At 55.8% G+C, this 27,137-nt stretch overlaps 1 protein-coding gene across 1 annotated transcript; it reads left to right on the forward strand.

Moving 5' to 3' along the window:
- The first annotated feature begins 6,908 nt into the window (after nt 1-6,908).
- Nucleotides 6,909-25,591, forward strand: PLBD2 (phospholipase B domain containing 2). The gene is made up of 12 exons (XM_084868316.1): nt 6,909-7,260; nt 12,965-13,058; nt 15,160-15,318; nt 17,100-17,200; nt 17,444-17,658; nt 18,642-18,739; nt 21,791-21,951; nt 23,007-23,102; nt 23,241-23,312; nt 23,851-24,003; nt 24,512-24,674; nt 24,864-25,591. The coding sequence occupies exons 1-12, from the start codon at nt 6,974-6,976 to the stop codon at nt 25,029-25,031; spliced, it is 1,767 nt and encodes a 588-aa protein (XP_084724442.1). The 5' UTR covers nt 6,909-6,973; the 3' UTR covers nt 25,032-25,591.
- The last annotated feature ends 1,546 nt before the right edge of the window (nt 25,592-27,137 follow it).

Genomic DNA, 27,137 nt, shown 5'->3' on the forward strand with positions numbered 1-27,137 from the left:
TCCTGGGGAGTTCTGGTCATTTCTGTCTTCCTGCCACTGGCCTGGGGAGAGCCGGGGACTGGGACAGGGGTGATGTGGCTGGGAGCCAGCGTCTCCTCCCAGGCGCTCCTCCAGCCCCACGCCCACGTCCATGGTTGGCACACATCTCATCCCAGCACCTTTAGGTCTGCCACTTCCTTCACACCTGCAGGACTGCGGCCCAGCTCTGAGCTCGGCATCTGAGGCCCTCACCTTCCAGCCCTAGGGCCCCTTTCTCACTTCCACTTTCACCCCCCCACCTCCTTCTCCTCCTGCTCCCCCTTCTCTGAACACCCTGCTCCTTACACAGGGCCACACCTCTGCTCCTTCTGAGCCCCCTGCCTGGTGCCAGCCCTTCCCTTCTCCCCTGTCACTCATGTCGCCAGACCTCATGTGGTCCTCCACCCCCCTCCCTGCCCTCCGCCCCTGAGGTGTCTCGCCTTTAGAGAGAGTACACGACATGTTTGGAATCGCAGAGCCTTGGGGTTCTGTGTGACCTTCGGTACCATTTAGACTCTCTGAGCCTCAGTTTCCCTCCCTGTCAAATAGGGTGACAGTAGTGTCTATCTCATGGGACCCTCGCATGATGAAACAACACTGAATCAAGCCCCAAGCCCCAGGCCTGGTGCTGAGCACACATTCCTTCATTGGAAGGCATTGTGTTTTGTTTTGCTTTTTGTTTGTTTGTTTTGTTTTTTTAAAAATAAATATATTTTATTGAATTTCCACAGAGAGGAAGGAAGAGGGATGGAGAGCTAGAAACGTTGATGAAAGAGAAACATCGACAGCTGCCTCCTGCACACCCCCTGCCCGGGATGTGCCCGCAAACAATGTACATGCCCTTGACCGGAATCAAAATTGGGACCTTTCAGTCCGCAGGCCGATGCTCTATCCACTGAGCCAGACCAGTTTCGGCTGTTTGTTGCTTTTTAATATATCTTGATTGAATTCAGAGAGGATGGCGAGGGAGAGAGAGAGAAAAAAAGCAATGATAAAAGAGAATCACTGATCGGCTGCCTCCTGTACACTCCACACTGGGGACTGAGCCCACAAACCAGGCATGTGCCTTGACCGGGAATTGAACCGTGACTTCCTGGTTCATGAGTCGATGCTCAACCACTGAGCCAAACCAGTTAGGGCAAAATGCATTGCTGTTGCTATTATTCTATTGGTCCTACAATGACTTACCTGCCTGTGTCCCCCGCCAGCTCGCAGCCCTTCACAGCGAGGGGCAGGGCCTGCTGGTCCTGTGTCCAGGCCACCGGCACATGGGCTCTCACCACTACTGTCTGTGTGTGGCGATAACAGCCTGCACCAGTGGCTCCGGAATGGCTGAGTTTTGCAGCCTAAGTCTTTCCTAAGGGACCAGTCTGCCTCTGGTTCTCAGGGGCCAGGCCAGGGTGAGGACTTGATGTCACCATCCCAGGTCTGTGGGGCAGCCAGGCCACTACCTCCCTGTCTCCCAGAGGCCAGGGAGGGGAGGGGTGTGTGTAGAATCGGTGCTTGTAGAAGCCCGGAAAGATCCAAGGAAAAGAACCACGGGACACAGAGCAGGGAGATAAATGTGGTCTGGAGCACAGTCCTGGTTTGCCTCCGCTTGGATGGACAGGATCAGTGTTAGGGCCTATATTTCCATCTGGCAAAGGCCATTTGACATCACAGGAGCGGCCTCAGCAGTCACTGAGACGCAGGTTCAAATCCTAGCTCTGCCATTTGCTGGCTACTTGACCTTGGACAAGTCCTCTCATCTTTGGAGCCTCCGCTGGAAAGTGGGGCTAATAACGGCACCTACCGGGCATTCCTAGGACTGAGGTCAGGATGCACGGAGATTATATACACAGAGCCCGGAGCCCGTGGCTTGGCATTTGTAAAAGCTGAGTGAATGGAAGCTGGAAGGAGTCCCCTTCACCACCGCGGTCCTGCATCACTCAGAGATGAGGCCAGCTCAGCCTGACATTGAGCACCCTGCTCAGGAGGCCCAGGCGGGGGTGGCTGCTCCCAAGGACCTGAGGGGAAGCGTGAGCGGAAGTAGTAAGGAGTGAGGGGGAACTTGGAAGAGGAAAGAGAGAATCAGGACTTTCATCCTTAGCCCACGAGGTCCAGAGACTGGGGAGGTTCCTCAAGATGCCCGAGTGCCCCCTGCATCAATGCCAGTGCCCCCCTGGCCTTAGCAGCCCTGGGCACAGTCACGTGGCCCTGGAACTCCGCAGGGACAGGCTGCTTCCCAAGGCAGCCCGATGGCCAGGGGACATACCAATTGTGAGGAAGTGTTTTTTATTTTTTATTTTAATTTATTGATTTTAGAGAGAAGGAGAGAGAGCGAGCGTGAAGCACTGATTTGTTGTCCCACGTATGTACACATTCATTGGCTGCTTCTTGTATGGGCCCGACCAGAAAATGAACCTGCAACCTTGGCGTATTGGGGTGATGCTCTGACCAACTGAGCTACCTGGTCAGGGTACACAGAAGTGTTTCCATTAGAACTGCCAGGTGGAGTCTCTATGGGGCTAATCCTTCTAGAAAGTGACACGGCAGTTGATACCTGTCGATCTTAAGAACCGCGAAAGCACGCGTGCCTTCTGCGCCTCCGATGCTGCTCCCGGAGTGCTCCTGAGTTAAGGATCTGGGCGATGCTCTAAGCACAGGCATGCTTACTACAGGGACACTCACGGCTGGGCAGCAATTGAAAACGCCCTAAGTGTCCAGTAATGGCCTTGCTACGGTTGCCATGGACACTGTTTTTCAATCCGGTTTAGCAAGACTCTTAGAGCACTTCCCTTTGGGGTCCCCCCACATGTAGTGGATAGGAATTGGGTCTTTGGATCAGCTAGACCCAGGCCTGCAACTTGAGTTTGTCCCTGGGGGGTCACCACTCTGCTCAGACTCTGGTTTTCCGTCTTCACAATGGGCCGCTCAGCGTAGCCGTGACGATGGAACAAGGAAATACTGGTCAGGTGGACATCAGAAGTCTTGTCTACAGCACAGGATTGCACAGGGGTCAGGGGAAGCACGCCCAGGTGACTGGCCACACCTGAGCCACAGTGATGACCACAGGGGGTCACATGACCTACATAGGGAGGGTCAAAGGCTGAGCACTGGGGCGGTGCTGTCACAGCAAGGGGGCTGCCCAGTGCTGATGGGCCACCTCTGAGCCAGACCTGTGTGCTTTCTGCCTAGGATCCCTGTTCTCTCAACCTGGCCAGCTGGGGGCCTTAAAAACTGACTGTGATGCCCTGGGTAGTTTGATTCAGTGGATGGAGCATCAGCCTGTGGACTGAAGGGTCTTGGGTTCGATTCTGGTCAGGGGCACATGCCCTGGTTGCAGGCTCGATCCCCAATGAAGGGCATGCAGGAGGCAGCCTATAAACGATTCTCTTTCATCATTAATGTTTCTGTCTCTCTTTCTTCCTCTCTGAAATCAATTACTATATATATATATATCCTCCTATCTAATAAAGACAGAATATGCAAATTGACCATAACTCCTGGATAAAGATGGCGATACCCACAGTCAATAAGGAGGGAATATGCAAATTGACACAACAAGTAGAGAGGTGGAAGGCAGCTCCGGGCCAGAGTGAAGGTGGTGCTGGCAGCCAGGGGAAGAAAGACCTCTAATATATAAGTAAACCGACTGTGATATGGTGGTACCTGTTTCAATATACATATACACAGCGAAAAGATGACCACAAGCAAGTTAATTTACATATCATCCCCTCACATGGTCGTTTTTTGGTGTGTGGTGAGAATACTTCAGATCAACTCGCAGCAAATTTTAAAAATACAGTGCCATTAACTATGGGCATCATGTTGTCCATTGATTTCCAGAATGCATTCCTTTTGCACAGCTGAAACTTTGTGCCTTTTGACCAACACCTCCCCATCTCCCCTCCCCTCAGCCCCTGGAAACCACCACTCTACTCTCTGCTTCTCTGAGCTTGGCGATTTAGATTCTACATGTAAGTGAGACCATGCAGTGTTTTTTCTTCTGCGTCTGGCTGATTCACTTAGCACAGTCTCCTCCCGGTTCATCCATGTTGTCACAAATGGCAGGATTTCCTTCTTTTTTTTAAAAAAAATATATTTTATTGACTTTTTACAGAGAGAAAGGGAGAGGGATAGAGAGCTAGAAACATCAATGAGAGAGAAACATCGATCAGCTGCTTTTTGCTCCCCCCCTACTGGGGATGTGCCTGCAAGCAAGGTACATGCACTTGACCAGAATCAAACCTGGGACCCTTGAGTCCGCAGGCCAACACTCTATCCACTGAGCCAAACTGGCTTTTTTTTTTTTAAAGAAGGAAAAGGCTGAATAATATTCCATTGCGTATATGTGCCTCGTTTTCTTTATCCATCCATCCTTCAATGGGCACTTAGGTGTTTTTTGTGTGTGTGTGTGTTTTTAAAAAAATATATTTTATTGATTTTTTACCGAGAGGAAGGGAGAGAGATAGAGAGCTAGAAACGTCGATGAGAGAGAAACATCGACCAGCTGCCCCCCCACGTACCCCCTACCGGGGATGTGCCCGCAACCAATGTACATGCCCTTGACCGAATCGAACATGGAACCCTTCAGTCCGCAGACCGACGCTCTACCACTGAGCCAAACTGGCTTTGGCGGGCACTTAGGTTTTGCTATGCCTTGGCTATTGTGGGTACTGCTATGACGGGAGGGCAGATATTCATTGAGATCCTGTTCTTATTTCCTTTGGATATGGACCCAGAAGTTGAATTGCTGGAACCTACAGCAGTTCTACTCTGAATTTTCTGAGGACCCTCCATACTGGTTTCCAGAGTGGCCATACCAAGTCACTTTCCCACCAACAGCGCACAGGGGTTGCCTTTTCTCCTCATCCTGGCCCGCATTTACCTTTGCTTTCCTGATAACAGCAACCCTAACAGGTGTGAGAGAAAAGCTCAAGATGCTCATTAGCATTTCTGGAAAGGGTGCGGCATCGGATGTGGGGCTGCCTGGCTGGCCACTGCCACCAGCTGGTTGTGTGTGGATCTGCCTCAGGGGCCCTCAGGTGACACAGCCTGTCTGCCTCTGCAACTCCTCAGAATTCCTAACCTACTTATCAGCTGTCTTGTCACGTTGCTTATGATGTTTTGGCTGTGAGAAAGTTAAAGGGGATTTTATGTAGTGAAATGTCTTCATTTTAAAAAATATATATATATTTTATTGATTTCTTACAGAGACAAAGAGAGCTAGAAACATCAATGAGAGAGAAACATCAACCAGATGCCTCCTGCACACTCCCTACTGGGTATGTACCCGCAACCAAGGTACATGCCCTTGACCGGAATCGAACCTGGGACCCTTGAGTCCGAAGGCCGATGCTCTATCCACTGAGCCAAACTGGTTTTGGCGAATGTCTTCTTTTTTTTTTTTTTTTTTTTTTTAAATATATTTTATTGATGTTTTACAGAGAGGAAGAGAGAGGGATAGAGAGTTAGAAACATCGATGAGAGAGAATCATCGATCAGCTGCCTCTTGCACACCTCCTACTGGGGATGTGCCCACAACCAAGGTACATGCCCTTGACCGGAATCGAAGCTGGGACCTTTCAGTCCGCAGGCCGATGCTCTATCCACTGAGCCAAACCGGCTTCGGCATGTCTTCATCTTTAATTGCACCTAGAAAGCCTTTCCCCATCCCTGTTATGGAGGAATTCACCCATATTTTTTCCTACTTCTGCAGTTTCGTTGTTATGTTTAGACTCTCATCATTTAAAGTCTATTCTTGTGTGTGGTGTGAGGAATGGATCCAGAACCAAAAGAAAAGAGAGCATTTTGGGGACGATTGGAAAAATGTGAACAAGACCCTGCGCTCAGTACCAGCATTACATGAAGGGTACATCTCCTGACGATTACAATGGTAGATGGTGGTTACTGGGATGCTGTCTTTTTTCTTATTGAGATACTGCACATCTCCTGCATTTAGGATTGACATGCCATGGTGCCTTCAATTAACTCTGAAATGGTTGAGCAAAACATATACAGGGTGTCCCCGGAAAAAATGTATACACATCTTGAATCCTTATAAAGTCAGCGTTTATTAACATACGTTTTCAAAAATTGAGTTAAAGTGTGTATACATTTTGGAGGACACCCTCTACATATATCAAGAAAAACTGATTACATGTAAGAAAATATTAGCACCGAGCCGAAACCGGTTTGGCTCAGTGGATAGAGCGTTGGTCTGTGGACTGAAGGGTCCTAGGTTCGATTCCGGTCAAGGGCATGTACATTGGTTGCAGGCACATCCCCAGTAGGGGGTGTGCAGGAGGCAGCTGTTGATGTTTCTCTCTCATCGACATTTCTAGCTCTCTATCCCTCTCCCTTCCTCTGTAAAAAAAAAATAAAAATAAAAATAAAAATATAAATAAATTAATTAAATATATTAAAAAAAAAAAAAAAAAAGAAAGAAAATATTAGCGCCGAAACCGGTTTGGCTCAGTGGATAGAGCAATCGTTCTGTGGACTGAAAGGTCCCAGGTTCGATTCCGGCCAAGGACATGTACCTTGGTTGCGGGCACATCCTCAGTGGGGGGTGTGTAAGAGGCAGCTGATCGATGTCTCTTATAGATGTTTCTAACTATCCCTCTCTCTTTCTCTCTGTAAAAAATCAATATATTTAAAAAAAGAAAAGAAAATATTAGCAATTTGTGTTAGGCATATGGGTATTGACTCTCCTTCTTGCACCTTTGCTCCAGGTTTGAATTTTGAAAAAATAAAAAGTTGGGGGAGTGTGCTAGCTATGCAGGGTTTTCATAGGCGGACAGGGGTGCTGGGCTCTTTAAGGCAGGCCCCGCCCATCCGCCCCGCCCAGGGCCCCGCCCACCCCGGAAGCGCTGGCCCACGCCCCGCCCCTCGCCGGCCCGCTGCCCCTCTGCCCCCGGTGACGGTGACGGGAGCTGTCACGTGAGCCGGCTGCGTGCGGCTCCGCGTGGCGATGGTGGCCCCGCCGTACCGCTCGCCCGGCGGCCGCCTGAGCCCGGTGGCATTGCCGCCGGCGCCGGCCCGGGTGCTGGCCCTGCTGGCCGGGCTGTTTCTGAGCGGCTTGACGGGCGCGATCTCGGCCCCGAGGGAACACTGGGGACCCTACGGGCCGGTGCCCCCCGCCTCCCGCAGCCGCTCGGTGGTCCTGGACGCCAGGACGGGCCAGCTGCAGCTGGTGGATGGCCGCCAGCCCGGCTTCGTGGCCTGGGCCAATCTCACCAACTCCATTCATGAGACAGGGTAAGGGTAGACCCGACTCCGCTCGGAACCAGCGGGGGAATGGGGGAGGGGGGACTGGGCGCAGGGCCTGGCCTGGCCTGTCCCCAGGACCGGCCTCTGGCCGCTGACAGTGCCCTTGTCTCCCTGCGGTCAGTGTCCCGCTTCTGAGGATACAGCACCGCCCTCTGGGCCAGGGCCCTGGCACAGGCGGGAGCTGAGGCAGCATCCCCCAACCGTAGCCTGGGGTGACTGACCTCTGCCCCCTAGACACAGGGTCCTTGTCGTCAGGGCACCTGTGCCTCCACCTGGAAGGAAGGGTCCGTGGCTGGAGGTAACACAACTTCCCCTTGTCCTCACTTCCCTTCCCGGCCTCCTGGGCCTGCGGGGGGTGAGCTGACCAGGAAACGAATTTTCACTTTCTTGGTTGTAACTGGCGGGGTGGGTGCCAGCCCCTCACTGCTGCTGTTCCAGAACCGTGGCCTCAGGACAGAGCCTGGCTTAGCAGGTCGGACTCAGACCCAGATGCTGCCATGGCCTGGGTTCTGCTCCTGCCTTTCTTCTCTCCCCATCCAGGGGAAACGCACGCGGCCAGAGACTTAGTATGGAGCCAAGTGCTCCGTCCTGGGCATTCGTGATCACTGTCCTTCTCGCTGGGACTGTCCTTCTGTTGCGTGACTCTCACCCGATTCCTCTGCCTGTCTGGCCTCCCATTTCCCCTTCTTGGCCCAGCGTTTGAGGCTGTGCTCCGGCTGGGAGGTTGGGTGGTGCCCCTCTCAGGCCTTACACCGGGGCTTGGGCCCATTCATTCATTCATTCATTCAATCGATCGCTCACTCACCTGGTGTGCTTGGCCTAGAGTTTATGGAGCTGAGCAGATGTGGGGCGGGTCCCCATCCAGTGGGGGAGACAGTGCCAAAAGGGAACCCCGAGTCAGTGGGATTGGGCAAAGTCTGCCTCACACCTTGTCAGCAGGGCCCTCCTGGCCCTGGATCCAGGCTTTTCTGGGCAATCTTGGGAAACTCCGCTCCCCACCCCATCCTGGGCTCATCCCGGTGCTTACACTACATTGCCGTCTCCAGCGGGCATGGCCACTGTTGCCCACATCCGTTTTGCTGGCATGCATTATCGGGGAGACACAGGACACCCTCATTTTGGTGCTGTGTGGCACGTGGGAGGGTATCAGATAGAAGAAAACATTGGGAGGGGCGTTTGCTGTAGACACAGGAGCTGGGCAGAGCTAATCTGGGGAAGAGGAGGCCACGGGGTAGGCTGGCATCTGTGGAGGGAACCGGAGCTCTGTGGCTCTGGACTGTGGTCACTGCTGACTCACACATGTTCTGGGCCCTGCGTAGCAGAGCCAAGAGGGCCTGGACACCTCTGCCTGGAGGCCAGCTGGAGGCGGCGGCACAGTGGTGAGGCCAGGGTGGGGGGGGGGTTAGGGGGATCCCTCCTTTTCTCTAGACCCCAGGTTTCACCACTGGGGACCCGGGGATACACTCCACATCCCCTTCCCTCATAATTCCTTTCAGCTGCGCTGTATTTGACTTTGGACCAATATTCCCCACAGAGATGGGAGCATTTAGGATTGGGTGTTTGAGGATCAGAGATGCCCCCGGAGTTGGCCTTGGTCCTGTGGAGGCCGAACCCTCTGGCTTTCCCTCTTCTTCCTTCCTTGATCTGATCGCCCACCAGCTCTTTGTATACATCACCTTCCCACTAGGAGAGGAAGTGAAGAGCCATAGGAGGGAATTAGCCTATTGGGAAGCCAGCAGACAACCCCAACCCACCAGCCAACACCCAGTAACCCAGCCCAGCCAAATGGACAAACACAACCCACTCCTTCTCTAAAAAGTGATGCAAGAGCTCTAGCCGGTTGGGCTCAGTGGATAGGGCGTCCGCCTTTGGACTAAAGGTCCCGGGTTCGATTCTGGTCAAGGGCATGTACCTTGGTTGCGGGCACATCCCCAGTGCCAGGTGTGCAGGAGGCAGCTGGTTGATGTTTCTCTCATTGATATTTCTAACTCTATCCTTCTTCCTTCCTCTCTGTAAAAAATTAATAAAATTTATTTAAAAATTTATGCAAGATAAACATATGCATTTAAGAATGAGAAAGGTGGACACCCTACCCGGTGAGGGCACCCAGGAATGCTGTACACTGAAGCCAGGTGGTGACCCCTTGCCCATCTTACTCAAAAGGTCTGAATTTGCTCAACTGTGGCTTCTCAGAGGAGCTAGCCACCCCTGACATAAAACCAGTGTGGCCCAGCGGGCATAGCTCAGTGGTTGAGCATCCACTTATGAACCAGGAAGTCATGGTTCGATTCCCAGTCAGGGCACATGCCTGGGTTGTGGGCTCGATCCCCAGCGTGGGGCCTGTAGGAGGCAGCCGATCAATGATTCTCTCTTAGCATTGATATTTCTCTCTCTTTCTCTCCCTCTCCATTCCTCTCTGAATTCAATAAAAATATATATATATATTTTTAAAAATCAGTGTGGAAAAAGATTGGCTTCACAGATCCCATGCTGCCAGCTTTTAAATTCTGTCAGGCAAGCAGAATTAAAAACAAAACAGAACAATACTTACCGACCTCTGTCAATTTTATCTCATAAGCGATCAGCTCTTGTAAGAACCTAAGAAGCAGAAAAGACATGATCTCAGGAAAAAAAAAAATAAATAAATAAAAAAGCAGCCTTTAATGGACTCATTTAGCTTAGAAACACCTCTTGTGGGTATTTCTGCTTTGCCCAGGGACTGAAGCAGAGTTTCAGAGTTTCTCAAAACCTGTCCCCCGGCACAGTTGCTGACACCCACGCCTCCCCATTTTACAGACGAGAAGCTGAGGCCGGACGGGCAGGGGGTGCTGAAGGAGGCAGAATCTCAGGTTTGCGGCCGGAGATCTAGGACACTTGTAGGTGGTGGGGGGCAGCGGCCTCATCCGGATCAGAAGGAACCTGATGAGGGCTGAGGAACTGAGGCTATAGGAAGATCTGGGAGACCAGCCAGGGCAACCCCACGCAGGTGCTGGGAGAAAACTCCCTCCCCCGAGGCCTTTGGGGAAGATGGGAGGGTCCCTGCCCACCCGGGTGTTCTGAAGACTCCGGCAAAACGAGCAAAGGCCATCTGAACGGAATCACCCCAGGGGCCCTTGGAATGAGGCGGCCTCTGTGGTAGGGGTGTCGAACTCAATCAGAGAAGGGGCCAAAATCTAAAATCCAGCCTAAATCGCGGGCCGAATGGTTTACTGAACAGTCATAAACTGACAATGTCATAAACTGACAGCGGAGTACAGTGATGACAGCGCGGTGCGGGCCACATTGCAAGGCCTGGCGGGCTGGATTTGGCCCGCGGGCCTTGTGTTTGACACGTGCTCTGTGGGATCAGGGCAGTGACTGATGCATATTCGCATATTCGGGGTACTGAGGCCTGGGAGGGGTGGGGAAGCAGAAATGCCACTTGAAAGAAGCCATGCTGCACCCTTTAAAATGCTGGGAATTATTATCACGGCGATGAGCTTTTCATGGTAAGAATCCCGGCAGTTTGGAGAGGCGGGATGGAGCGAAGGAGGCTTTTCCCTTTCGGTGTGTAACCGCTGTTAGCTCTATCCACGTAAGAAACGTCCGAGCCGAAACCGGTTTGGCTCAGTGGGTGGAGCGGCGGCCTGCGGACTGAAAGGTCCCAGGTTCGATTCCGGTCAAGGGCATGTACCTTGGTTGCGGGCACATCCCCGATAGGGGGTGTGCAGGAGGCAGCTGATCGATGATTCTGTCTCATTGATGTTTCTAACTCTATCCCTCTCCCTTCCTCTCTGTAAAAAATCAATAAAATATATATTTAAAAAAAAATAACATTAAAAAAGAGAGAGAGAGACGGGCTTAGGGAGATAAAGACTGACCTTTGTCAGGGAAAAGACCTGCCTAGGACATGACTGCCCACCACATACTGCTGTTGGTCAGAAGGGTTAATTTCAGGCCGTCCTTTGGTTGCTTTAGGTCTCTGAGTTTGCAGGGTTGCCATGCAGGCCTCCCCTGTTCTGCACCCACACCCTGTTTTGTCATGATCTGGTTACATGTCACAAGCACCACCCCTGTTAGCTCTCTGAAGGCGGGACTGGGTGTCATTCATCCTGGTCTGCCCTGCATGTCTGATGCCCAGTGGGCACTCAGAGACTGGCCTTCTGGATGCCTGGGGTGTGGGGGGGTGTTTGATAGTCTCTCCTCTCCACACTTCTCGAGCAGAGCTATTCCTGTCCTGGAGCTCCGGGTGGCATTTTAGCTGCCTTCCAGTGAGGCAGTCCTGGCTGAGCCTGGCTCCACCTTGTCCCGTGGCCTCTTCAAGGTCACATAAGCTCTTCCCGTTGCCCTCCTTATCATAATAGAAATTGCCTTAAACACTCTCCTCCTGGAAGTCACCCAGGTGAAGAGTTTTGGGTCTTTGGAGCAAGGATAAAACCCAGACCCACCAAGGAGAAGGCTGATAGGTTTGGCTGCAGGAAAACGAAACCTCTGTGGGCAAAAGCAAAAGCAAAGATGGATTAAAACACAAACCTGCCAAAACCGGTGTGGCACGGTGGATAGAGCGTCGGCCTGCGGACTGAAAGGTCCAGGGTTCGATTCCAGTCAAGGGCATGTACGTTGGTTGCGGGCACATCCCCAGTAGGCAGCTGATCGATGTCTCTATCTCATCAATGTTTCTAACTCTATCTTTCTCTCTTCCTCTCTGTAAAAAATCAATAAATTTTATATATATATATATATATATATATATATATATATATATAAACAAACACAAATCTATTTTCAATATTAGTGACAAGGGCTAATACATACACAGAGAATTTCACCCAGCCGTAAGAAAAAATCTTAGAAGACACAATGGAGGAAAATGAGTGAAGGACATGAACCAAAGAATTACAAATGACCAATAAAATTAAGAAAATAGCCCTGGTCGGTGTGGCTCAGGTGGTTGAGTGTCGACCGGTGCAACCGAGTCGCCGGTTCCATTCTGGGTCAGGGTGCATGTCCGGGTTGCAGGCTCAATCCCAGTGGGGAGCATGCAGGAGGCGGCCGATCCGTGTTTCTCTCTCCCATCAATGTTCTCTCTCCCCCTCTCTCTCTCTCAAAGAAATACAAACATTAAAAAAGAGTTAATAGATATGCGAGTGACAAGGCTCCGAGGAAGACCTGGAGTTGGGTGTGGGGGTGGGAATGAAGGTTATTTCAGTGTTTGGGGAAGGCTGCTTGTCAGTATTCATTTAAAGTAAAAATGCTTTTTTTAAAATTTATTTTTTATTTTAAAAAACTATATACTTTATTGATTTTTTACCGAGAGAAAGGGAGAGGGATAGAGAGTTAGAAACATCGATGAGAGAGAAACATCGATCAGCCGCCTCCTGCACATCCATCCCCCTACTGGGGATGTGCCCGCAACCAAGGTGCATGCCCTTGACCGGAATCGAACCTGGGACCTTTCAGTCCGCAGGCTGATGCTCCATCCACTGAGCCAAACCGTTTAAAAATGCATGTTCCCTGTGACCCAGCATTTTCTCTTTTAGGGATTTGGCCTGACAGGTGCCCAGGGACAGACAGACAGACAGACAGACAGATGCTTGCGTGAAGGCAGTTCGTGGCTGGTGTAGGGATGGCCTAACACCGGAGACAGCGGTGTGCCGAGCGAAGGGCCGCTCCGCACTAGACCCTGTGTGACCAGTGTCCCCTCCCCCCCCAGGTGGGCCTTTCTGGAGCTGCACACCAGCAGCCACTATAATGACAGCCTGCAGGCCTACGCGGCGGGCGTGGTGGAGGCCGCCGTGTCTGAGGAGGTAAGGCCGGAGGGAGACACCGGGGCTCCTGCCGCCCCCACACCCCACCACCATGTCCCCAGGGAGCCTTGGAGGGCGCTAGGGTCTGTGCCGAGTGGGCTTCCTACCCCAGCCTCCGTTTGGCTGGGGAGACAGGCTCACGGGCGTTCCTTAAACGTTTCCCCCGAGGCTCCGTTCAATGCACATAACAAACACATGCCGAGCCCTCACCGGTTTGGCTCAGTGGATAGAGCGTCGGCCTGCGGACTCAAGGGTCCCAGGTTCGATTACGGTCAAGGGCATGCACCTTGGTTGCAGGCACATGCCCAGGAGGGAGTGTGCAGGAGACAGCTGACTGATATTTCTCTCTCATCCATGTTTCTAACTCTTTCTCTCCCTTCCTCTCTGTAAAAAAAATTAATAAAATGTATAAAAACAAAACACATAACCACATAATGCATTCCAAGTTATAAAGCATCATAATCAAGTGAGCACCCAAACTACAACCTACAACGTCACTGATGATACTGAAGCCCCCTCCCAAACCCATCCCCCCCATTTCCCCTTTCCCTGGAGGCACCCCGCCCTGAATGTAGTGCCTGCCATTCCCAGGCTCTCACTCAGTCATTCATACTGAGATACAGATCATAGGCCGTAAAACTCACCATTTAAAATGTCTGATTCAGTGTTTTTTTTTTAGTATCTTTATAAGCTTGTGCAGCCATCACCACTATCTGATTCCAGAACATTCTTGTCACCCCAGAAAGAAACCGCATACGCATCAGCAGTCACCCCCTCCCCCCCCCCCCCCCGCCCACACCCCGGCAACCACTAACCTACTCTCTGTCTCCACAGATTTGGTTCTCCTTCTTCTTCTTCTTTTTAATATATTTTACTGATTTTTTACAAAGAGGAAGGGAGAGGGATAGAGAGCTAGAAACGTTGATGAGAGAAACATTGACCAGCTGCCTCCTGCACACTCCCTACTGGGGATGTGCCCATAACCAATGTACATGCCCTTGACCGGAATCGAACCGGGGACCCTTCAGTCCACAGGCCGATGCTCTATCCACTGAGCCAAACCGGTTTCAGCCGGATTTGGTTCTTCTTTACACTTGAATGGAATCCTATAGTCATGGGTCTTTGTGACCAGCCTCTCTCACGGAGGTTCACAGGTCCACATGTAGCAGGAGTGGGTACTCCATTCCTTTTCTTGGCCAAGTAATATTCCACGGCTGGTCACCGATCCCTCACCAGAGGCTGGGCGTGTGACCGTGAGTTATTTCCGCTCCCTGGCTTTTGCTAAACGAGTGTTACGACACGCAATGAATCCTTAATCGGCATATTTTGCTTTCGTTGACCGGGAACTTCACAAAAGCGATCACCCTGCCGTTCAGAGGTCGGGCAGCATCAGAGGGGGTGGGGCCGTGGCGGGAGGGCTGGCTCCCCACGCTGTGTGACACCCACTTTGGCAGATAACCTGCTTCTACCTGTAGAGCCTGACACACACGTGCCCTCGTCTCTAGCAGTGACCGAGGATGGGCATGAGGTGGGGGGACCCAGATGCCCCTCGCGGGTGACGGGCAGCCCGGGGTGGTGCCGCACACGGCGCAGGGGGCTGGTGAGAATGGATGAGCCACGCAGTGGATGAGATGCCGGATGGCCGGAGGGAAGGTGCCCGGCCAGAGGACAGCATGCAGGCGTCTGTCACACCCATGCTCCTCATGCTGACCTCTGGGGACAGTCTGGGGCACTGACTGCTGGGGAGGTGGTCAGACTGGGCTAGGCCCAGATTGCGTTGACTAACCGACTAAATAGAAATATAGAGCAGGGGTCCTAGCCACAGGGGGTGTAACGTAGGACAGACGCTGAAGGCTGAAGGGTTAGGTCCAGGCATCGGGCCCTGCCGGGGGTAAGCGCCGGCTGGGTGAGCAGGCGTTAGGGGAGGAGCCAGTGTGAGCAGAGGTGCCGCCATCCCGCCGCCCGCCGCCGCCGCCGCCGGCCCGGGGCTTTGGGTGAGGACCCTTAACCCAAGTGGGGAGCCGGGGGTGGGGTCCTCGGGGGAAGAGCGCAGCCCGCTGCCCTGCCCCGCCCTCGCCCACCTCCCCGCCTTGCCCCGCAGCTCATCTACATGCACTGGATGAACACGGTGGTGAATTACTGCGGCCCCTTCGAGTATGAGGTCGGCTACTGCGAGCGGCTCAAGAGCTTCCTGGAAGCCAATCTGGAGTGGATGCAGAGGCAGGTGGAGCTGAACAAGGACTCCGCCTACTGGCACCAGGTGGGCACGGCCGCGCCCTCAGAGGGCTGGGGGGCGGGTGGGTCTGCCCTGCCGAGGGGACCTGTTCCCGCCCTTTCTGGCCTGTCCTTGGAGGTGGCCATCGTTTTATCTCCCTCCCTCAAATAGACCTGCCTGCCATCCATCTGTCCAGTCTCCACCCGTCCTTCCTTCCACCCACCCATCCATCTATGCTTCCTTCCATCAATCCATCCACGTGATGGTGCTCCAGCTGTCCCTCCCAACCTCCCTGTCTCTCTCTTCAGCCCATTCCGCCCTCCTGCCCTCTAGGAGCCCCTGTAGGGCATTGCCAGCGCTGTTTTACCTGCATGCACGGAGTGGCTGGGCTGATTGCATGAGAAAGCCTTTATGGAAGAGGAAGGGGGAGGGGAGGACTATAAACCCAGGAGGTCGGGCGCAGTGACTGTAGTTTCCCTCAGCTAGGGGAGCTGCTGAGTAGCCCAGACACCCAGGTAGACACTGTGCTCTGGGGTTATTGATGAAGCCATTCATTCATGGACACCGCCCCCCCCCCCCCACCCCAGACACCCCTCAAGTTTAACTAGAAGCACACACCACAGGCGGCCTCTGAGAGTGCCTGCCAGGGTCTGTGAGCACCTCCACCTCCCCTGGGCCAGGTGTGCCCCTTTCCCTCAGAATTTCTCACTGTCACCCAGCCACCTGCTCCTACCCTCACTAGAACAGGCTCTTCCTCTCTCCCATCCACCCCCCCACCCTCCCACTTACCCACTCACCCATTCATTCACCCATCTATCCACCCACCCCTTACCCACTCACCCATTCATTCACCCATCTATCCACCCAGCCATCCACCCATCTATCCACCCCCCCACTTACCCACTCACCCATTCATTCACCCATCTATCCACCCCCCCACTTACCCACTCACCCATTCATTCACCCATCTATCTACCCACCCATCCACCCATCTACCCACCCCCCCCACTTACCCACTCACCCATTCATTTACCCATCTATCTACCCACCCATCCACCCATCTATCCACCCCCCCACTTACCCACTCACCCATTCATTCACCCTACCCACCCACCCATCCACCCATCTACCCACCCCCCCACTTACCCACTCACCCATTCATTCACCCATCTACCCACCCATCCACCCATCTATCCACCCACCTCCCCAGTTACCCACTCACCCATTCATACACCCATCTATCTACCCACCCATCCACCCATCTATCCACCCACCTCCCCAGTTACCCACTCACCCATTCATCCACCCATCTATCCACCCACCTCCCCAGTTACCCACTCACCCATTCATACACCCATCCAACCACCCACCCATCCACCCACCCACACACCATCCACCTTGCAGATGCTTAGGAAGTACCTGGCTTATGCCCAGCACAGTTCAGAGTCCCCCGGGGACACAGCGATGATACTCCACGGTTACAGAACAAGGACAGTGCTGATGGGGAGACGTCAGCCACATGAGACTGGCGTCCTGAGGCAGCAGCACAGCCAGTAGCCTCACTCAGAACAGCCTGGGAGGCTTCCCGGAGGAGGAGGCTTTAAGCCGGGCTCCTAAGCGGGCGTGGTTTGGAAGGTGGCACCGGGCAGGGACAGGCAGGAGGGTGCTCGGCATGCAGGGGTGGGTGGCGGGTGAGGGCTGGCTGGAGCCTGGCGGGTGCGCCTTGGCCTCTCCTGCTCCGTCTGGACCCCCGAGCCCTTCCCACCGCAGGAGCAGGTGAGAGCCTGGAGGGGAGGCCTCACCCCCTGCCCCCCCCCCCCCCTCAGGTACGGCTGACCCTCCTGCAGCTGAAAGGCCTGGAGGACAGCTATGAAGGCAGCATGGCCTTCCCTACGGGGAGCTTCACCATCAAACCCTTGGGCTTCCTGTAAGTGCCTCCCCGGAGCGGACAGGGCTGGGGAGAGGGCCACACATTCACAGTCAGACAGCCCTGGGCTCTGTACTGGCCGTGCCACTTCCTGGCTCCATGGCCTCGGACCAACCACCTGTCTGTCCACCCCTCCCCCCCCCCCCCCCCCCCCCCCGCCCCAGAGGCTGAGTGTCCTCCCCTGTGAGATGGTCTGTGACAGACTTGGCGCAGGCACATGACCCGTGGGCCGGGGCCCCTCAGCCTGTTGCAGATCGCCGGGGACCTGGAGGACCTGGAGCCGGCCCTGAACAGGACCAAGACCAGGCACACCGTGGGCTCCGGCTCCTGCTCCGCCCTCATCAAGCTGCTGCCTGACCACAGCGACCTCCTGGTCGCCCACAACACCTGGAACGCCTACCAGAACATGCTGCGCGTCATCAAGCAGTACTGGTTCCAGTTCCAGGAAGGCCCCCGAGGTGGGCGGCTGCGGGTGTGTCTGTGCGTGGGCACGCGGGCGGGGAGGGGGGAAAGAGTGCCAAGAGGTGTGGGCCTGGGCCTCAGGCACACTGTGGTCCCTGCAGGGCCATGCTAAGAGCTCATCGCATTGTTAGCACAAGGTGCATTCATTGGCTAGTGCTGCACAACAGATCGCCTCCACATTTAAACAACAAAAGCTTCAAACCACCATTTTTTTTGTGTGTGTGTGGGGGGGGTCACATGTCCATGGGTCAGCTCAATCCCCAGCAGGGGGCCTGCAGGAGGCAGCCAATTGATGGTTCTCTCTCATCAATGTTTCTGTCTCTCCCTCTCCCTTCTCTCTCTAAAATCAATTAAAGCATTAAAAAGAAAGCTAAAAACAGTACTAATAAACATTTTATATATCTATAACTTATCTATATATCTATATCTATATCTGTATTTTTTAAAAATATATTTTATTGATTTTTTTACAGAGAGGAAGGGAGAGAGATAGAGAGCTAGAAACGGCGATGAGAGAGAAACATCGACCAGCTGCCTCTTGCACACCCCCCACCCAGGATGTGCCCGCAACCAAGGTACATGCCCTTGACCGGAATCGAACCCGGGACCTTTCAGTCTGCAGACCGACGCTCTACCACTGAGCCAAACTGGTTTCGGCTATATCTATGTATTTTGCTACTAGCATTCACACTCACCCTGCACACACATCCAATGCCTGGCTTGCTAAATAGCAGAAAGAAAGGTGTGTGGGAGTGGGGACAGCGGGGGAGAGGTCCATGGGGGGGGTGGGGTGGGGTAGGAGACTTATGACATACTTTGCACAATAAAGATTTTAAATAAATAAATAAAAAGAACAGAAAGGTGTGTGGGCCTGCTGCTCCCCATCGGGACTCTCCCCAAGTCTGGATGGGTGGGGGTGTGGCCCCCACATGTGGGCTTATCTGACCAGCACCCCCACTCCGGCCCTGTCCCCCCACAGCGAATGGGCCCCTGGCCCCTGGCAACAAACTGATCTTCTCGTCTTACCCCGGCACCATCTTCTCCGGCGACGACTTCTACATCCTGAGCAGCGGGCTGGTGAGTCTCCCTCCCCCGGCCCCGTCCTCCCCTGGGCAGGCGCTTAGACCACTAATTGGGTCTTCCTTTAAAAAGGTTACTCAGCCGAAACCGGTTTGGCTCAGTGGATAGAGCGCCGGCCTGCGGACTGAAAAGGTCCCAGGTTCGATTCCAGTCAAGGGCAGGTACCTTGGTTGTGGGCACAGCCCCAGTAGGGGTTGTGTAGGAGGCGGCTGGTCGATGTTTCTAATTCTCTATCCCTTTCCCTTCCTCTCTATAAGAAATCAATAAAATATCTATATTTTTTAAAAAAGGTTACTCAGCTGAAACCAGTTTGGCTCAGTGGATCGAGCGCCGGCCTATGGACTGAAAAGGTCCCAGGTTCGATTCCGGTCAAGGGCATGTACTTTGGTTGTGGGCACATCCCCAGTGGGTGGGTGTGCAGGAGGCGGCTGGTCGATGTTTCTAACTCTCTATCCCTCTTCCTCTCTGTAAAAAATCAATAAAATATGTTTTTTTAAAAAGATCACTCAATTGCAGTTGCTATGCAATAGTATGCTAGTTTCAGGCGTATAGCATAGTGATTGACGGTTATGTCCCTTAGGGAGTGATCACCTGATAAAGCTAGTACCTATCCATAGGTGGGCCTTTTTTTCCCCTTAAAAAAATATTTGTTTAAAAATTGATTTTTGGAGAGAGAGAAAGGGAGAGGGAGAGAGAAACATCAGTGATGAGAGGAATTACTGGTTGGCTGCCCCCTACCTGCCCCACACTGGGGATCGAGCCCACAACCCAGGGATGTGCCCTCCCTGGACTCGAACCGTGACCTCCTGGGTCATATGTCAATGCTCAACCCCTGAGCCACGCTGGCTGGACAGAGTGGGGCTTCTTAGATGCAGACCCCCCAGGCCTCCCTGGGCGTCCCCGAACCTGCCGCCGGCCTGGGCCTCTGCACGGTGACACGGCTCCTCGGAAATCCTGGTCTCGGGGCCTCCTCCGGAGACGGCCTTGGCCTCCGCCAGGAGCAGCCGCCCCTCTCCCGCGCGACTGCGCTCCCATGCCGCCTTCTCCCTTGCTTTCCACAAACCCCCTCTGACCCGGCCAGGTTTTCTGAATACATGTTGTCTACGAGGCCTTGTTTTCTCCGGCGTTTCCTGGACGGGGTCCAAACGCATTTAGAAATCTGTGCCCGGCGCCCTCCCCGGGGCAGCGGGCCCCGCCATCGCCAGGGCAACACGCAGAGGAGAACACCCTGGCTTCGAGGGCGCCCGCTCCCTCGGGGTGGGAGGGGCGTTAGCTTTTGAGGGGAGCGTGGCATTGAGTCCCTGAAGTTGAAACAGCTGTGAGAGGGCCAGGCAGTGGGGGAGGCAGCCCGGTGCTCGGGCCCAGGTGGGGCACAGGGAGACGGTGAATCAGTTAGGTGGAAATTTACCCCCCATCCGGGGCCTCACCTGGGTTTGTGCACTGACCTGGGAGCTGTGAACCCCACCCCAAAGCAATGTTTTCAGGTGTGAAAAGCAAAACATTCTATGGAAACGTGTTCATCAGAATGTTGTCTAAGCCTGAAATGTTGATGCTGAGAGAGAACGGGGTGCGGGCACAGGTGCTGCCGGAGTCATTTAGAAGTAACCCTGGGACACGCGGAGGCCGGTTTGGCTCGGTGGATAGAGCATCGGCCTGCGGACTGAGAGGTCCCAGGTTCGATCCCGGTCAAGGGCATGTATCTTGGTTGCAGGCACATCCCCAGTAAGGGGTGTGCAAGAGGCAGCTGATAGATGATTCTCTTTCATCGATGTTTCTAACTCTCTATCTCTCTCCCTTTCTCTCTGTAAAAAATCAATAAAATATATTAAAAAAAAAAGAAAAAAAATTGTGGGACATAAACGGTATTTTGAGGTCTTTGCAACCCTGTCACCTGGAGGGGAAGCGTGTGCTTTCTGTCCCTGACAGGCTAAGGTACCCTCACACCTCCCTCCATGGGGTGTCGCCGTGTTAACCGTGGAGGAGATGCTGAATTTCAGGCTGATGTTAGTGGAAATAAGATGTGCTGGTTTCCCCATCCAAGCCTGCGGGCTCCCTGAGAACTGCCCCAGGCTAAGAGCCCCCTGCTGGAGAGAGAGGGAAGTGACTTCGGGGAGGGCGGGGCTTCGGGGACGGAGCTGGTCTCAGCCCTGGCCGTGGCTTTGGCTGCTAAGAGCCGCAGGGTGGAGGGAGGGAGGACCTGTCCCTGTCTGGGCATTGCAGCTCGGGCCTGCTTTGCAGATTCCTCTTTTATTCTTTTTTAAAAAAGATATTTTTATTGTTTTTTAAGGAGAAAGGAAAGGAGAGGGATAGAGAGAGAGGAACAGCGATGAGAGAGAAAAATCCTGAATTGACTGCCTCCTGCACACCCCCTACTGGGGGTCGAGCCCACAACCCGGGCTTGTGCCCCGACTGGGCATTGAACCAATGACCTCTTAGTTCATTGGTCAACGCTCAACCACTGAGCAGCCCCTGCCGGCAGATTCCTCTTTTTCGTGCCACATTTATGGCTGCTGCTATCTTAGTTGTTTCTGGGTTTTGCATGAAAAGGGGAGAAGCACGCGAATGTCCTGCTGTGGGGAACAAGCACTGATTGGGGATCCGGAAGTTGGGGGGGGTCGCATCTTGGACCCTCCACTTACCAGCATGCCCCTGGGCAAGCCTCCAGCCTCCTCGGGCCTCAGTTTACCTGCAGCACGAAGGGCCATCAGCAGCCCGGGAGGCCTGTGAGTTCGGGGCCTGTGGCCCTCTGGGGGCCAGCAGCTCAGGCCCCCCAGCCCCGGGAACCGCAGGGCGGGGTGGGAACGGCTGCTGCCCTCTGGGGGGAGTTGGCTGCCTGTGCGGGGGGTTGGAGCCCATAGACACGGCCCCTGGCTCCTCAGGGGCTCGTCCCGGCAAAGCTGGTGCGTGGCCACGAGCCCCCTCCATGCCCACCCGGCCCCCGAGGAGCGTGCGTCGGAGCCAGAGCAGGCGGTTCTGACACTGAGTCACCTCGAGCACTGCCGCCGCCGCCTGAGGCGGCTCCTCACGCCGCGCCCTCGGCTCCCCCAGGTGACGCTGGAGACCACCATCGGCAACCAGAACCCGGCGCTGTGGAAGCACGTGCAGCCGCGGGGCTGCGTGCTGGAGTGGGTGCGCAGCGTCGTGGCCAACCGCCTGGCCCTGGACGGGGACACCTGGGCGGAGACCTTCAAGAGGTTCAACAGCGGCACGTGAGTGGCGTCCGGCCCGTGGCCTCCCCCGCCCCCGAAAAGTGGTCCAACCTCCCCCCTAATACTCAGGCCCTCTGCCTGCCCCACCCCCTGCACGCCCCCACCGTGTGCCCCCACCCTCTGCACGCCCCCACCCTCTGCACGCCCCCCACCCTGTGTGCCCCCACCCTCTGCCTGCCCCACCCCCTGCACGCCCCACCCTCTGCACTCCCCCACCCTCTGCATGCCCCACCCTCTGCCTGCCCTCATCCTCTGCGTGCCCCCACCCTCTGCACTCCCCCACCCTCTGCACTCCCCCACCCTCTGCACTCCCCCACCCTCTGCATGCCCCACCCTCTGCCTGCCCTCATCCTCTGCGTGCCCCCACCCTCTGCACTCCCCCACCCTCTGCACTCCCCCACCCTCTGCACTCCCCCACCCTCTGCACGCCCCACCCTCTGCACTCCCCACCCTCTGCACACCCCACCCTCTGCACGCCCCCACCCTCTGCACACCCCCACCCTCTGCATGACCTCCCCCTCTGCACGCCCCACCCTCTGCAGAGCCCTTTCATGGATTACCACAAGGGTCCCTTCCCTTGTTTTGTTTTTGAATCCTCACCCAAGGGTACCTTCCCATGCCTTTCTAGAGAGCCTGGGAAGGAGGAAGGGAGGGAGGGAGAACATCGATGTGAGAGAGACTAATCTATTGATTGCCTTTCACACGTGCCCGGATTAGGGCCAGAGATCGAACCTGCAACCCAAGCATGTGCCCTTAACGGGGAACTGAACCTGAGACCCTTCAGGTTGAAAACTGACGCTGTAGCCACTGAGCAACACCAGCCCGGGTGCCCCCATGTTTTATACACGGGGAACCTGAGGCCGGGAGAGGAGGGGGAGGCATTTGCCCTCTCCTGCAGGCTTCCCCACCTGGGAAAGGCCCCGAGGAAGGACAGGAAGAGAATTTGGAACCTGAGAGCTCGGGGCAGTGGGGAGGGCCGCGGAGCAGGTGGGCAGGGAGCAGGGAGGCCGGGCAGCGGCTCCAGCCGCCGTCAGTCCTCCCTCCCCGCCCGGCAGGTACAACAACCAGTGGATGGTCGTGGACTACAAGGCGTTCGTGCCCGGCGGGCCCAGCCCCGGGAGCCGGGTGCTCACCGTCCTGGAGCAGATCCCGTGAGTGCCCTGGGGCGGGGGCTGCGGCGTGTGGGGAGAGGAAGTCTGAGGAAGGCGAGGCTGGCAGGGGAGGCAGCCCTGATCGGGCTCACGATTCAGGGTGTAACCTTCCTCACCGCCCGCCCCCCTCCCGCCCAGGGGCATGGTGGTGGTGGCCGACAAGACCGCGGAGCTCTACGAGAGGACCTACTGGGCCAGCTACAACATCCCGTAGGTGTCCCCTCCCCTCCCACCCCCATGTCCGCCCCGCCCCCTCGCTCAGCTCTCCCCGCTGCCAGGGGCCCTGCCCACCTGATTCTTTAAACCCGCCCCACCCTCCTCTGGCCTCGTGAGGCACAGAGTGGCGCTGAAGTCAGCATCTGTATGGGTGAGGGGGGTGAGCCGACGGGGGGCGCTGACCCTGCCATGGCTCTCGGGCTGGGGCCCCTTTTACTGGCTCCTCCTCCATCCCCTCGGGACCTCACTGGGCTTCACCTGAGGGATGTCCTTGGGTCCTCAGACCCTGTTCCCATTTCACAGAGGGCAAAACTGAGGCCCCGAGGGAGCGCCTCACCTTCCCAAGGCTCCCTAGCTGGGTGGTGGTGACGCCCGGGGTGGGGAGCAGGTCTCTCGGGCCCCCTGAGCCTGAGCCAGGCCGCCCCCCAGCACACACAGGCCATCGTGGTGCTGTCCTGACCGCCCCTCTGCCTCCCGGCCCGGCCGGGCGAGGCCAGCGGGAGCCACGAGTGCCCGCTCTTACCCCCGGCAGGTCCTTCGAGTCCGTGTTCAACGCCAGCGGGCTGCCGGGCCTGGTGGCCCAGTACGGGGACTGGTTCTCCTACGACAGGAGCCCTCGGGCCCAGATCTTCCGGCGGGACCAGTCGCTGGTGCACGACGTGGACTCCATGATCCGGCTGATCAGGTGCGTGGGGGGCGGCGAGCCAGGAGTCACGGGGCGCGCTCTGTGATGCTCGCTGTCACTCATTCAGGCCTCTCGGCACGCCCAGGCGGGCAGGGGTGCGGCCACACTCAGCGTGAGCCCCGCCACCGGCCGCCCCTTCCGGGCAGGACCCTGACCGGCCGCTGTGTGACCGCCCCGGGCTGGGCGCGGGGCACAGAGCAGGCCCCCCTTCCCCGTCCGTGACGTAGCGATCCACCGAGCACGCGGACGCGGATGTGTAACGGGACTGTCAGTCCCCAGAAAGGCTGTGGTGGGACAAGAGGGGGATGGAGGGACGAGGGTGGGGCGATGAGGTGCAGGGGTGAGGGACCCCGGCGGCGGGAGGGGCAGGTTCTTCGGAAGCAGGGACTGTGTTCTGGGGCTGCTGCCGGGAGGAGTTTGGGCTCCCCTTCACCGAATCCCCCCTGAGCCCCTGACCCCCCTACCTCTTCCCAGCACGACCGGTCCTTCCCTCCCTCCCCCCATCCAGGTACAATGACTTCCTGCACGACCCCCTGTCACGGTGCAAGGCCTGCAGGCCGCAGCCCAACGGGGAGAACGCCATCTCGGCTCGCTCCGACCTCAACCCGGCCAACGGCTCCTACCCGTTCCAGGCGCTGCAGCAGCGCTCCCACGGCGGCATCGATGCCAAGGTCTGCGCCGTGGGTGGGCTCGGTCACCACGATGGCTGGGAGGGGGTGGGAGGCAGCTAGGTCAATGCAGGTGGCGGGGCGGAGTCAGGGTCCGAATCGGGCTGGGGGCGGGTGCCAGGGGCCTGGGTCGGGGTGGCGTGGAGCCCAGCCTGGCTGACAGGCGGCCGTCTGCTCTGCCCCGGCCCCCAGGTGACCAGCGTGGCCCTGGCCAAGGCCCTGGGCCTGGTGGCCGTCGGCGGCCCCACCTGGGACCAGGTGCCCCCCTTCCAGTGGAGCGCCTCGCCCTTCTGCGGCCTGCTGCACATGGGCCAGCCCGACCTCTGGAAGTTCTCGCCCGTCAAGGTCTCCTGGGACTGACCGCCTGCTCGCCCCGTCCGTGGCCTTTGCCCCCTGTTGTGCCCAGAGCTGGGACCCTGGTCTGCCAGTTCCTGCTCATCTGGGCACCTCCTCCTGGGTGGGGCCCGGGACTGACTCCCCCTCAGGAGCCGGTGCCATTTCTGTCTCCTCTGCCTCTGCACCTCCTCCTCCTTTTCCGTTTCTCTCTGTTCTCTCTGCTTCTCTCTCACCGCCCCTGCGGAGGGACCAGGTCTTGGGGGCCCCGTAGGTTTCAGTCCCGAGGCCTGGGTGTTCCCGGTGGCCGGCGGCGATCCCCGGCCCCAGCTCCTCTGCCCCCTCGGAAGCAGCTGTGTCCCCGCTGGACAGCTTTCTCCTGGACAGAAACGAACAAACACAAACCAAAGTTCCTGGCGACCGTGGCCGAGGCCGAGGGTCCTCGCTCCAGGACCAGGCCGGCGTGTCGCGCCTGCTCCAGCCTCGCGCCCCGCCCCGACGTGGGTGCCCAGGCCTCAGGCAGTGCCCACGGTCCTGGCTGCAGGTGCCAGCTCGCAGGCTGTGACGATTAAACGAGAGAGGCCGTGCCCCGTGTGGTGCTTTCGGGCGGTGGGGAAGGCTGCGTCCGGGCCTTTTCTCTTCTCAGGATTGGGATCTGCACTGTCCTCCATGCAGCTTCCTGTCCATCCTTTTGTCTGTCCATCTTTCCATTAATTTCCAACCCACCCACCCACTGTCCATCTACATATTTATCCATCTATCCATCCATCCATCCACCCACACCCATCCATCCGTCCACATATCACCCACCCACCCATCTCTATCCATCTGTTTTCCAGTCATCCATTTCTCCATCCATTATCCATCCACCCATATATCCACCCGTATACCCATCTATCCATCCATCCATCCATCCATCCATCCACATACCCATCCATCCACCCATATACTCATCTATCCATCCATTCATCCATATACCATCCTTCCATCCATATACTCATCTATCTGTCCATCCATCCATATACTCATCCATCCACCCATATATCCATCTATCCATCCATCCATCCATCCACATACCCATCCTTCCACCCATATGCTCATCTATCCATCCATCCATCCATCCATATACCCATCCATCCACCCATATACTCATCTGTCTGTCCGTCCATCCATCCATATACCCATCCATCCACCCATATACTCAACTATCCGTCCATCCTTCCATATACCCATCCATCCATCCATATACCCATCTATCCATCCATCCATCCATCCATCCATCCATCCACATACCCATCCTTCCACCCATATATTCATCTATCCATCCATCCATCCATCCATATACCCATCCATCCACCCATATACCCATCCATCCACCCATAAACTCATCCATCCATCCATCCACCCACACCCATTCATCCACCCATATATCACCCACCCACCCATCTTTCTGTTTTCCAGTCATCCATTTATTCATCCATTATCCATCCACGCATATACTCATCCATCTACCCGTATACCCTTTCATTCATCCATCCATCCATCCATCTACCCATATACCCATCCATCCACCCATATACTCATATACCCATCCATCCTCCCATATAGCCTTTCATCCATCCATCCATCCACCCATATACCCGTCCATCCACGAGTACCCATCTGATGTTTACTGAGCACCTACTTTGTTCTGTCCCCTTTCTGGGACCCGTTAACCACAAGACCTTCCCAGTCCTTCTGTGGAGCACAGAGCGACATAGAACAGAGTCCCGCCCTGTCTGTTCAGAAACCTACATTGGAGATGAGACTCACCCAGTGCTGTGTGCGTGGGGAGAGAAGAGTACAGGCCCTGGAGTCAGAGACCCGAGTTCAAGTCCTGTCTCCATCTCGTACTGGCCATGGGCCTCACCTCTCTGAGCCCTGGTCATCCCCTCTGTAAAAGGGGTGAGGCTGTGAGCAGCACTTCGGGGGTGGGGGGTGGCGGGTAAAGATTCGCTGCAGCGGTGGCTGTGACCGCTCACCATTCACTCACCAGCAGGCCTTGCTTAGCACAGGCCAGGGCCTGCGTACGACCCCGTGGCTGCCTTACAACTGAGGCACAGGGAAGTCTCTGCTCCGGGGGAGGCTTATGGT

The sequence above is a fragment of the Pipistrellus hanaki genome (genome assembly GCF_964339955.1).
Source record: "Pipistrellus hanaki genome assembly, chromosome: 19".
Classification (NCBI taxonomy): Eukaryota; Metazoa; Chordata; class Mammalia; order Chiroptera; family Vespertilionidae; genus Pipistrellus; species Pipistrellus hanaki.